Here is a 12,651-nt window from a genome sequence, read left to right on the forward strand (position 1 = left end):
GAGTTAAGAAAATAGTGAAAACAAGGCATGAATGAGAAGTGAAAGGACCCAAGGGGCTGGACAGAGCAAAGGACTGGGTTGGTCAGTATGGGCTCGACAGCAGGGTCAGATTGTTGAGTAGGACACATGATATGAGGCAGTGTTAGGAGTCCAGAAAGATGTGGGGAGGGAGGGACACAAGGGTATTGGAAGAAATGAAAGAGAATCCTCAGGGAAAACCCAGCAGCTCCTTGGTTGCGAGGCCCAAGAAATGTCTTTCTAGATCTACTCTTGATTCTACTCTAATGGCTCAAGTGTTAAACTTAATAACATCTTTTTCCTTTTCATTTATTGGGTGAATTTAATTATTTTGCTATTTTCTGTTAAATAGGAGGAATGGATTTTAATATTGAAATGTGCCAGGAGCCCAGGAACTGTTCCACTCATACTATTTTCTTCATTCAACATTCATTTCTGACTTCCTATTATGAACACTGCTATGTCATATGATAAATACAAAGAGTCAACTTCCAAACATCTCACCTATTTACAGCCCATGCATGTATGCCAGTTCCCTTGTTGCTGAGCGAAAGCAGCTACTCCCACCTGAGAAAGAGTAAATAGCCAAGGTAGCAGTTACTTCTGAACCAGAAGAAAATTCCATAAACCCACCATCTACCTGCAATACCACACTTGCCAGGAGAGTAGGGGAGGAGATGCATATCCTGAGCCACTCATTAGCCCTTTCTTTCAATGGGGCGTTTAATTAATTAAGCTGCCCAGAAATGTCATGGCATTCAAAGTCTCCAGAGTGGTCCTGGCACATAGTACTTAGCAGCCAGGTCACTAGAGCCAGGCTGCCTGAGTTTGAATCCTGACTCTATGGCTAGAGTATGATCTTGGGCAAGTTTCTTATACTCCCCATGCGTCGGTTTTGTTTTGTTTTGTTTTTTGACCTCTAAGTGGGGGTTGTAATAGTACCTGCCTTGTTAGTTTTTGTTTTGTTTTGTTTTGTTTTGTTTTTGGAGAGTAAATGAACCCATGGTTTAGAAGAGTGCCTGGTACAAAGTAAGCACTCAATGTAACTCTTCTTCTTGTTATTCCAGAATGGAGGCGTCCCCACCAATGCCCAGTCACAGACAGTGCTGGCCCCACAGAGAGAATGCAGCTACCCGAGAGAACACAGATAGAGGTGCTCAAGTTAGAAAGAGCTGCAGCATCACTCAGTCATTTGCATCAGAAAGTAAAGCAGCTGTTCAAAAATTTGCAAAGCAAATTGGAGAGAAGCCAAGACTTTCATAGAAGTTAGTTGATGGGGATTTCCTACATGGAGACTTTTTCTTCAGCAGGTGCATAAACTGCAGCACAGACCTGTCTGCGATGAGCATTAAGAGCCCTGAAATAAAGTATGGGGCTCAACAGGGACTCTGAACAATGTGGACCACCCAGAAGAGGGAGTCCAGGAAGAATGCAGACTGTTCTCTCAGCCACAATGCTGAGGTTTAAAACGTATTAGTTCTTTAATGAGGAAGAACAAGAAATTGAGGGCAAAACACTCCGAAATCTTTAGTTATAAAGGCTCCATTACAGTATGGCTTTAGTTATTCTTTTTAAAAAATCCTCGTGTTCTTTATAAAGTCATAGTGAAATCAGTCTGGTGCTTGACATTGAAGAAACAGTCACCCAGACTTGGACGGACCCTGCCCTCATGGAGTTTACGATCCAACAGGAGAGACTGACATTATACAAGTAATCACACAAATGTCATTGCAAGATTTGATAAGTGTGTAGAAGAAAAAGAAGGGATCAGTGAGGATAATGTCAGAGGACTTTTGGATTTAGGAGTCAGAGACAACTTCTTTGAGAGAGCAACAGTAATGCCATGCCCTGAAGGATCAGGGGGTATTCGCCAGGAGAAGAGCTGCAGTAGACAATACCTGGAACAGCATGCTGAGGCTTCGGGATGGGAACTGTGGGGTGTGGTCCAGGGACTGGGAGAGGCCTATACTTGGAGCATCCTCAGTGAGATGGAGAGCTGGGGTGGTGGGGACACTGTGGGATATAAGGGAAGAGCTGGACCCCCAAGGATTGTGTGGGCAACATTAGCATCTTCATTTTTTCCCAAACACAGGGTAAGTCATGGAAGGGATTTAGGCACACAAGCGACATATTCCAATTTATATTTTTAATGGATCATCCCAATTGCAGTGTGGAAAACGAGTCTGTGGGTCTAGAAAGGAAAAGAGAAGTCTATCAGGGAGGCTTTCAGCCTGGCCATCAGAGTCAAGGTCATGGCGAACACAACCAAATATAGAGACCCCTTTGCTAATACTAGATCCTGAAAAGGTCATGTTTGTCTTGGTGAGGGGGACTCCCCATTCTACAAAATGGCACCAAAACCACAGAAGAGATCACTGAAGTAAAGTTCCTCAAGCAATAAAACATTTTTTGGATTACATTTTGTTTAATCAAAAAGTATCAAGAATGCGATTTAGCCATTATGAAGTTTGTGAAAAGAATGAGTGGGTTTGACCCACTGAAATAAGTAGCTGAGAATGTGATGCTGGAGGCTGAGGGGCCCCCTGAATTCAGGACAGTGGAGCAATAGATAGAGGAATTAGGGAGACAGCAAATCACTGCAGCAATGTTATTGAAAGTAATATTGACGACTTTGACTTCTGCTGGCAAACAATGCTTCAAATATTTCACTGCTGAGTTCAGCTTTCCCTGACTGTAGTCAGCCCTGTTGCCCTCGGAGGCAGTGCAGGATCTGGCCCAATCAAAGGACAAGGCAGAGGTAGGGTTGCGACCTTCTTGGGTCCTCAGCGCTTTTGACTTTGTGGGCCCCTTCCTCTATAAACACAATATTGTGGATACTAAGTCGGTCTGCTAAAACACACAAATTTTACTACTGCATTGGTTTTATATATATATATATATTTAAAAATATATGTATAACCATATATATGATATACATTATATATATATCTCACCCAGGCTAGTTTATATTCATTGTTTTCTTCTGATTTTAGGAGAAAATCTAAATTTGTGGGCCCTGAAAGTTGATATGTCAGCCCTGCAGAGGGCAGACTCCAGGAATCACAGGCAGGTGAGTCCCCAGGGAGGAGAGGGGGATTTAAACATGCCATTATTCTTAGAGGGTCTCTACCCATGCAAACATAGCTGGTTGTCCCTCTGAGTACACTAGCATCCCAATAAATGTTCTGGCCGTAGGTGGCCAGATGCATGTACCAACAGATTCGTGTTCCCACAGATCCGTGTACCAAGCTGCACTAAGAGAATCAGTCTGGTAACCTAAAATAGTGTGAATGTTTTCCAACTGATAAACACTTAAGCCGAATTAAATTTAAAGGAGTTTAATTGAGCAACGAAAGACTGGGGGCAAATTGGGCAGCCCACAGAATCACAGCAGATTCACAGAGACTCCACGGGTGCCTCGTGGTCAGAACAAATTTATAGACAAAAAAGGTAAAGTGACATACAGGAATTGGAAGTTTGATACAGAAACAGTGGGATTGGTTACAGCTCAGCATTTGCCTTATTTGAATGCGTTTTGAACATTCAGCAGTCTGTGAGTGGTTGAAGTATGGCCGCTGGGATTGGCCAGCACTCAGCCATTGTTACAGGTGCATACTGTTTAGGATTTCAATTTTGTCTGACTGGTAAGCTAGATTACAGTTCACCCACAAGGACTCCAATATAGAAGTAAAGAGTCCTTCTTAGGCCATATTTAGTATGTTTTAACACAACCTTTGTATCTCTTGAACGTTAATTGAAATCTAATGTATAACTTGTCACAACATTTCTAGAAAAGGATGTTTCCTCCTACTTCCCTCAAGCCCACAATGGCTTTCTCCAAAACCCTCCAAATTCTGACCCCAGTATCGCTTCTCTGACTGTCTTCCCCAGAATGTCTGTCTTCCTTTTGTTTCCTCTCTACCCATTCCCCAGCTTGCTCTCAACAAGACACAGAGAGCAGTCTAGAGAGGAAAACATACTTTCTCTGAGGGGTAGAGAGAGGGGAAGTGGGAAGGCTGAGAACACCTCTTGTCAGTTTCTGCCCTGTCACAACTGCAAAAGCTAAAAGCCCTTTAAAAAATAAGTCATTTTGTTACAATGCCAACACAGAATGTACTTCTAGAAAGGCCCTTTGCTGAGACCAGTTTGTTAGGAAGCTGCTAGGAGAGGCAGTGAACACAGGCGAGTGGGTGCAGTGCTAGAGAGGCTGGTGCTGTTTCTCAGTCTGACACATTCGTGGAGAACTGCTGCAGGGAGACCCCGTTCCTGAGTGAAAGGAGATCAAAGGGCAATGTCATCCAGCCCTCCACATGGAAGTTTCTTTCAGTTCCTGGGGTACAGAATTCTGCAGCCACTTGGTGGCAGAACAGAGGGTTCCTTTCTTGCAGATGAACCAGAATTGAGAAACACCAAAATTAAGTACAGACTGCAAAGTATGCAATCTGTAATGCAAAGGCATGGAAAAGGCATGGAAATATTTGAGGAAGGCAGTGCATTTTAGACAATCTGTCTCGAGGAACCTTATTCCCATCTGGAGGATGCTCTATTTGTCATGCAGGGACAAGTGGTAAGTGCGTGTTTAAACAGCTGGTGCTTTTAGACTCAACAGCATGGCCTTAGGATCAGGTCTCCAGCCCTGCAAGGGCATGAATCTCCCAACACGACCTGCGTTTCCAGGGAGGATGAGGCTTCCCCACTCAGACAATGAGAAGTCTGTAGTTTTACACCTCTGGGGAAACAGATCCAAGCCTGCTGATAATGCAGGAGCTCAAGAAATATCTAACTTGAAGGTATAGTTGCTGATTCTCACAGGCTAAGAGTGACAGGTCATCACTGTATCATTACAAGCTTGAACAAAGAGCTGCAGGGTTCCAGAGCAGTTGGTGTTCCATACATGCATATTTCTGTTCACCAGGGAGACACTGTAGCTCCATCTGCTTGAAAAAGACGTCAAAATAGCCTGGACTCAGAACTGTCAACACATCTCTGGAGGGTCGTGCTGGGTCTTCCTGTGAAGCGTGTCCCATCAGTGGCAAAATGAAGCCAACCCAGCTAGTGATGAAGGTATCTAGGGTCAGGCTCTACAATTTTTGAAAACTTGGTGGATAAATTGCCCTAACATTTAAAAGGTGCAATAGTTTCACACGCAGTAGAAACTATTACTCTCTTAGGGTAGACTATTCCAGCATTCCAGGAAAACAGAATTATTCGGTATCTCGCCAGGTGGTTGAGGAAACAAGCAGTGTGATATTACAAATAGGACTTTCATAGGGCACAGACTCAGGTGTGCAAAACATGTGACTAAATCACTGGGTGCCTCTGATCCCTCATTTGTAAAGTAGGGATTGTATTCCTATCTCAAAGATTGTGATGAAGATTAAATAAACTAATGCAGGGAGACGTTTTGCCTGGCATATACTTAAGTACTGAATAAAGGTTAGCTATTACCCACAGTTACACACACACGTGCATGTGCACACACACGTATACATTTAGATTGTATCTCAAGCCCGATCCACCTGGCAGCAGAAACTCAGTCCTCCTCAACTGAGAGGAAACTCAAAGTTCTTGTAGCAGCTTAGAAGAACAATAGCCTTGGGACTGACGCTCACCTTAGGCATCCCTGTCTGCTCTATTACCTATCTTTGTTCCTGGCATCTCTGCCAAGAGTTTCAAAGGACTGTTTTGAAATACTCCACCTGAACATTACTTACTTTGTTTGTTTGTTTTTGTTGTTTTTGTTTTTTGGGGTTTGTTGTTGTTGATTTTTGTTTTTTGGGGGGTTTTTGTTTGTTTGTTTGTTTTTGCATTGCTGTGATAAGAGCTCGACTCCGAAGGCAGGGAGTCATCACTGATACATGAAGAGCAAGAAAAGAAATTGCATGTGGAATGCACATCAGCTCATAGTTCAAATTGTCCTGACATAACAGGAACATGACTCTTTTCTAGTACTGTACAATTCCCATGGAGTGTTTGCTTACATCATCTACAAACTGGTGACCCTTAAATTGGCATCTCCTGACCTCCTGATTCCTATGTCCGACTGACATGTGCACTTGGAAGTCAAAAAGGTCCAAGAGAGAACTTTCAATTCCCCAAGTCTTCTCATCCCAGCAAAAGGCACCAACTTTCACCCTGTTGTTCAATTCACAAATCTAGGATTCATCCTTGAGTCGTCTCTTTCCTTTACCCCTCCCATCTAATCTATCAACCGGTCCAGTTGGATCTACTTCCAAAATTTATGCCAAGACTTTCACCTTTTCTCCATCTCTGATGCCACCATCCTATACCCTAGTCCAAGCCACCATCACCTCTAGCCCAGGGTACACAAAAATGGCTTCAGATCTAACCTGTAACTGCCCTCCTACCAGCAATAGTACATTCTCTGTGCAATGGAATTCTCTACTGTAAATAACATCATGTTGCATCCTAGCTGAAAACTCTCTGATAGCTTCCCTTCCCACTAGATCCCTCCAAGACCCTTGTCCTGGCCACCAAAATGTCTCTGACTTTCTGTCAACACACCTTCCCCAACTCCCCACACTCAGTTGTGCTGACCTCCTTTCTGACACACCAAGCTCCTTTCCTCCTGGGGGCCGCTGTACTTGCTGCTCTTATCCCATGCCTTCTCTTGGTGAGCTTGTCCTTTAGGACTCAGCTCGAGTGCATGCCCGTACTGACTACCTAAAACTAAACTAGTCTCTCAAGTCACCTTGTGTCACCTTACCCTGTCTCCAACAACTATTTTTTTAATTTTAAAAAAGTTACTTTTATTTACTAGTCCTTGGCTTTGTAGACATTCTCCTGGCAAAACCGGTCTTAGACTCCAAAGGAAACACGTGAAGATGCTGGTTTGACTCGTTCATGAAAGAGAAAGACACAGTGCTGCCCAGAGCTGCTGAAAATGTTCGTGGGTTGGGTGGGGGGAGCCCTGGTTGGTATTCCTGGTCTGGCAGTGCAGCTATAAACCACCCACATCAGGCTGCCACTGTCAGTTTGGGCTTCCTTGGAGCCGACAGGCATCCAAGTAATTACTCTAACATATCTGCTCTTTAAAAGAACAGAAAACAAACACACTCTATCCCAGTGAAGGCTCTGTGTGTGTGTGTGTGTGGCATGATGCCTTCCCTTCCCCATTCTGATGAGCTGATTTTTTTCGTGAATGGAAGAAAGGTAAGTTTTTGACATGATTATTATGAATTTTCATGTATCGGGATTGAAAGTCAAGCTTTTTTCACTGTGATGCCACTTCTTATTTCTTTAATCTTTCTCTTCTGTTATTTTCCAGTCATATATAGTGGTATGAATTTGAACATAGGTTGTTAGTTTAAGTTTCGGTGTAAAATTATTAAAGTGTGGGGGCTTGTGTTTGCTTTTAATTTTTCTTTTGAATCCAAAAAGAACTCTTTTACTTGTTATAGTGGGAGTGATATCTGACAGCTGAGCCTCAGGGCACAGTTGTAAAAACCTGTTATCCCCTCTTCATTTGGATATTAGCTCTACCTGAGTTCACAGCCCTGTTTTCATAGAAGGTATACATGACACTGAGAATGATAATGGCAAAGAACTCTCAGATGATTTTGTTTTGCCTTAATACATTCCCACAGGCCAACTGATTCACCTAGAGGTCGATGCATCCCTGGCCTGGGCAATACCAAAAGTCAGTAATTTCCCCACCAATAAGAGAGGTGGCAATGTGAATGCTTAGCTTGTGCCAGATGTTCTCAACTCGGTGCTGTAATGAGTAAATGAAAAGTTTGAGGTGCTTTCAAGTCAGGATGCATATCTAATTGTTTGAGACAATTAGAAGAAAACTAGAGAAATAATAAAAGTAGAAAGTTATTTTAGAAAGTAATTTGTTGTAATGGGACGGGCGTGGTGGCTCACGCCTGTAGTTCCAGCAGTTTGGGAGGCCGAGGAAGTCGGATCACTTGAGGTCAGGAGTTTGAGACCAGCCTGGCCAATATGGTGAAACGCTGTCTCTACTAAAAATAAAAAAAATTAAAAAAAAAAAAATTAGCTGGCAATCCCAGCTACTCTGGAGGCTGAGGCAGGAGAATCACTTGAACCCAGGAGGCGGAGGTTGCAGTGAGCCAAGATTGTACCATTGGGAATTTTGCCTGTCAAATAGCAAAAAATAGTCGTGTTTAGGAAGCTTATGAACTAATAAACGAAAAAATGAAAGAGAAAGGACAGAACAAAGAAAGCATGAGGTTAGTGATCCTGAGTGACCTGAAGCCAACTGGAACATCAGAAAAATAATTGCTGGTGACAATTTGCAATAAATCCATACCTGGAGTATTGCATCGGATAAATGGATGTCTTTATAGCACAGCATAGTGTCATCAGGCCATGCTCCCCCAGTGTGGTGGGGGCAGGATGAAGGCATAGTAGACCCGGCATGCTTATCATCAACCCCTACCCTCTGTCTTGTTCCAACCTTGAAATAATTTCCACTGCCACACAATTGTGGTGTTAGAGAAAATACAACTATAAAGCTTTGATTTGCATCTGCGGTGCCACTGTACTTAGTCCCTTACACACACAAGATTTAGAGCGGAAGGTTGCTGAGCGCATCTCTGACTGAGTAAATCTTCTGAGGACTTGAAAGGAAACTTAGAAATAGGAGGCAATGTATGAAGAAATCATGTGGTTTGTTGCCTTTTTCTGAGATGGTAAAAATAAAAAGAATGATGTCCTCTTTCTCTGCGTTCAGTGTTGCTACCCTTCCAGGCAAGTTTCTGTAATCGCTTCCCTAAGTTCTTGTGCTTATACCCAACATGAGAACTGCCTGTATTCCTCCAGGGCCAAGGAGGGCAGATGTGCCCACTGTAGTCCACTGGCAGGAGCAGCCTGGAGCAGGATGTGAGGGGCAGAGCCGCAGTTCATATCCTCTGCACTGGCACTCCCACCTCACTGGGAAAACAGGAGTGGCTCCCTGGGACATGCTCAGTCAGTGGCAGAGGCAGGGAAGCAAAACCCTGTATTTTAGAAATCTCCAGCTCACCTTTTTGATGACTTTCTGTGGCCATGAGTTATCTGAGTCCTTTTAGAAATTCAGTGTCTCTGTGCATCTGTTCCCATTTGGGTCCAGATACAAATGGACCCAAAGCCAAGGAGGAAAAACAATCTGGAATTTATAATTGTCATGTATATTAGAAAATTCAGAGACATTGGAATAATATTCCACTATTTCTTCAAAATTCTACTTCCACGTGTTAACAAAAGGTTTTTTGTTGTTGTTGTTGTTATTTTTTTCCTGTAAAGTCACCACCTATCGTAAGGTGCCACTACACTCCAGCCTGGGCGACAGAGTGGGACTCCGTCTCGAAAACAAAAACAAAACAAAAACAAACAAACAAACAAATTTCTGATGTATGGGTTGTCTTTGACCTAAGTAGAGTTGCCAGAGTCAGCATATAAACATACAGTACGGGCCGGGCGCGGTGGCTCAAGCCTGTAATCCCAGCACTTTGGGAGGCCGAGACGGGTGGATCACGAGGTCAGGAGATCGAGACCATCCTGGCTAATACGGTGAAACCCCGTCTCTACTAAAAATACAAAAAAAAAAAAACTAGCCGGGCGAGGTGGCGGGCGCCTGTAGTCCCAGCTACTCGGGAGGCTGAGGCAGGAGAATGGCGTAAACCCGGGAGGCGGAGCTTGCAGTGAGCTGAGATCCGGCCACTGCACTCCAGTCTGGGCGACAGAGCGAGACTCCATCTCAAAAAAAAAAAAAAAAAAAACATACAGTACACCAGTTAGATTTGAATTTGAATGCAGGGGAAATGCCTATACTTAAATATTATTCATTGTTTATCTGAAATTAAAATGTCATTGAGCATTCTATCAAAAACATGACTCCGAAACAATGGACCAAATTGCCCTAACTTGTTGATATTATCCTCATACACTCTCTGATCTCATTTCACAATGTAGGTGATAGAGAGGAATGCTGATCCTGAAGTAAACCTACTGTTCTACGTGAGGAAAAGACGTATCCTTTTATTTTACTGTAGTCTGTCTGGACTGGGCAGTAAGAGGGAACATGCTGAGACTTATCTAGGAAGTTGCCTGTGTTTGGTCTAGATAAACAGCCTCGTGTTCCATTTGTACAGTCTAGCTGGAGTGCAGAGAATGCATCTAAATGTGATAGATTCATTTGTTATTTGTTGTATTTTTTACTTGAACAAAACCCAAAAAAATCATCCAGTGAACCATGAGTGTCCTCACTTTGGAAAGAGCTTTATGGCCTTTGAGCCCCGAGGTCACCCTGATGACAGCTTCATATTCAGAGGTGTTAATATAAAAAATGTCTAGCCAAGCTTTTGTCCAGCCAAATGTTCAGGGGTGCATGTCACTGACAATAGCGTCCCACAAAGACGTTTCACTGACTGGTCCCATCTCATTTCATAAACCTCATCAGAGGAAACAAACTTTTATAAATATATTTCAAAATTCCAAAGTGTAGCTAATATACTCCCAGCTCTCCACCACTGGTCTTGACTCCCCATTCCTCCAAGACCTGCAATAGACCTTTGGTGAATGCTTCTTCCTGAAGAATTCTGGATTTTGGGTACAACTATAAAGGAGTAGGAGGGAGTGGTTGTGGTTATACGAATCTGTCTATGAGACAACATCATGCAGAACTACACACAACACATACATACGTGAGTGCTATATGAGAGGTGAAATTTGAATAAGTTCTATAATCTAGTTATCAGGATTGTACCAGTGTCAATTTCCTGGTTTTGATGTCGTGCTGTAGCTCTGTGGGATTTTATCAGCTGGGGGAAGCCGGAGGATGGGTATATAGGACAGCTGGTACTATTTTTGCAACTCCCTGTGAGACTAAAGTTATTTCAAAATAATAAGTTAGTAATACATACTTACTGAGCACCTACAAAGTGCCATGCTCTGTGTTAGGCTCTAGGGATCCAGTGGTGAACAAGAGAGTATTATCCCCTCTCTCTATCCTTTTGTCTCCCAACATAAACATCTAAAAACACTATTTCATTGCTCTCTATTCTTTCCTTGCCAAACTTATTTAAGAAATGGTCTGTACCTGATGCTTCATTTTCTTTCCAGACTTCATCTCTCACGACTTAACTCCTTGTAGTCCCATTTCCTACCCTATCATTTTACTACTCTGTAGGGGACTGCCTCCTAATGTCCGAATCCACTCACATTCCAGACAGGCTGAATCCCCACTCCCTGCTCCTCCTGTTTCCCATATACCCAGCCTCAACAGCTCAATAGTCAGCCAGCTCTGCCACTCCCCTTTCATATCATTCCTAAATCCACTACATTCTTTACCATGCTTTCTCTAGACATTATAAAAAGAAGACATTCATCTATATTGGGAGCGAGCTGAAATTTCACAGACTCCCGAGTAAACGTGGCCAGAACCAGCTTCAGGCAAAACCAACCCTCAGCCTCCCATTTCCCCATCTTTCCCGTACCCCCTATCTACCTTTCTTTCTGGTGCCTAATATAAATAAGTAGTTCTGGGCAAACAAGACTCACCTGGCACTTTCAGCCTCCAACTTTTGATTAGAGTCAATAGTTCTGGGCTGGGGTCAGGGATATTATTTTTAACTTGTTTCTCTAGTGGGTGGTTTGGATGAATGGCTAGTATATGAGGAATGAATATTGGTGGATAAAGAACTCAGTGATGAATGACCAGATTCCATTGTAAATCCAGGTTCCGCTGCACACATTGGCTGCCCCGTTTAGTCTCAGGACAACTTCTACATATACTGTGGGGCTGTGAATCTTGGGGGCACTGAGAAAGTTCTCCTACATGAAGGATCAAGAAACACATTTCTGGCCAGGCACAGTGGTTCACACTTATAATCCCTGCTCTTTGGGAGGCCAAGGCGGGTGGATCAGCTGAGGCCAGAAGTTTGAGACCAGCCTGACCAACATGGCCAAACCCCGTCTCTACTAAAAATACAAAAACTTAGCCAGGTGTGGTGGCGCATGGCTATAGTCCCAGCTACTAAGGAGGCTGAGGCTGGAGAATCTCTTGAACCCTGGAGGCAGAGGTTGCAGTGAGCCGAGATTGTGCCACTACACTCCAGCCTGGGCAACAGAGTGGGACCCCATCTCAAAAATAAAAACAAAAACAAAACAAAACAAAACAAACAATTTCTGATGTATGGGTTGTCTTTGACCTAAGTAGAGTTGCCAGAGTCAGCATGTAAACATACAGTACACCCAGTTAGATTTGAATTTGAATGCAGGGGAAATGCTTATCCTTAAATATTATTCATTGTTTATCTGAAATTAAAATGTCATTGAGCATCCTATACATTGTCTAGCAAGCTTACCTAGGATGAGTCAACAGAAGATAGAAGTAACTGAGTCAGGCACTTCTATTGAGGGTGGAGGGAGGGGGCATCAAACTAGCTGTTGGGGGTCCAGGGGAGAACACAGCTTCACAAAGCTGTTTGAAGGTCTGATCAAGGGAGAAGTGACCTCCATCTTTGAGCCAGATAGCACCTGGGTTCTTTGATTGGAAATTTCGGGACACCAAAAGGAGAAATAAAGAATTTCTTTGCATTCCACACCCTATTCAGTAGGCCCTTTAACTGAGGTATGACCCACATTACTTTTAACCTCCTAACTGCAGGT

The 12,651-nt window shown here is 43.2% G+C and overlaps 1 protein-coding gene across 2 annotated transcripts in view; it reads left to right on the forward strand.

Annotated features, from left to right (window-relative positions):
• The window catches only part of AOX4 (aldehyde oxidase 4), an 85,278-nt gene that overhangs the window by 7,344 nt on the left and 65,283 nt on the right, over positions 1-12,651 (forward strand). The window contains exons 3-4 of one of the 2 annotated variants that reach the window (XM_031651147.1): positions 1,086-7,191; positions 9,955-10,012. In XM_031651147.1, the coding sequence (XP_031507007.1) occupies positions 7,135-7,191; positions 9,955-10,012 (115 nt within the window). In that variant the 5' untranslated portion in view covers positions 1,086-7,134. 2 annotated transcript variants of the gene reach the window in all.

Source organism: Papio anubis, chromosome 10, assembly GCF_008728515.1.
Source record: "Papio anubis isolate 15944 chromosome 10, Panubis1.0, whole genome shotgun sequence".
Taxonomy (NCBI): domain Eukaryota; kingdom Metazoa; phylum Chordata; class Mammalia; order Primates; family Cercopithecidae; genus Papio; species Papio anubis.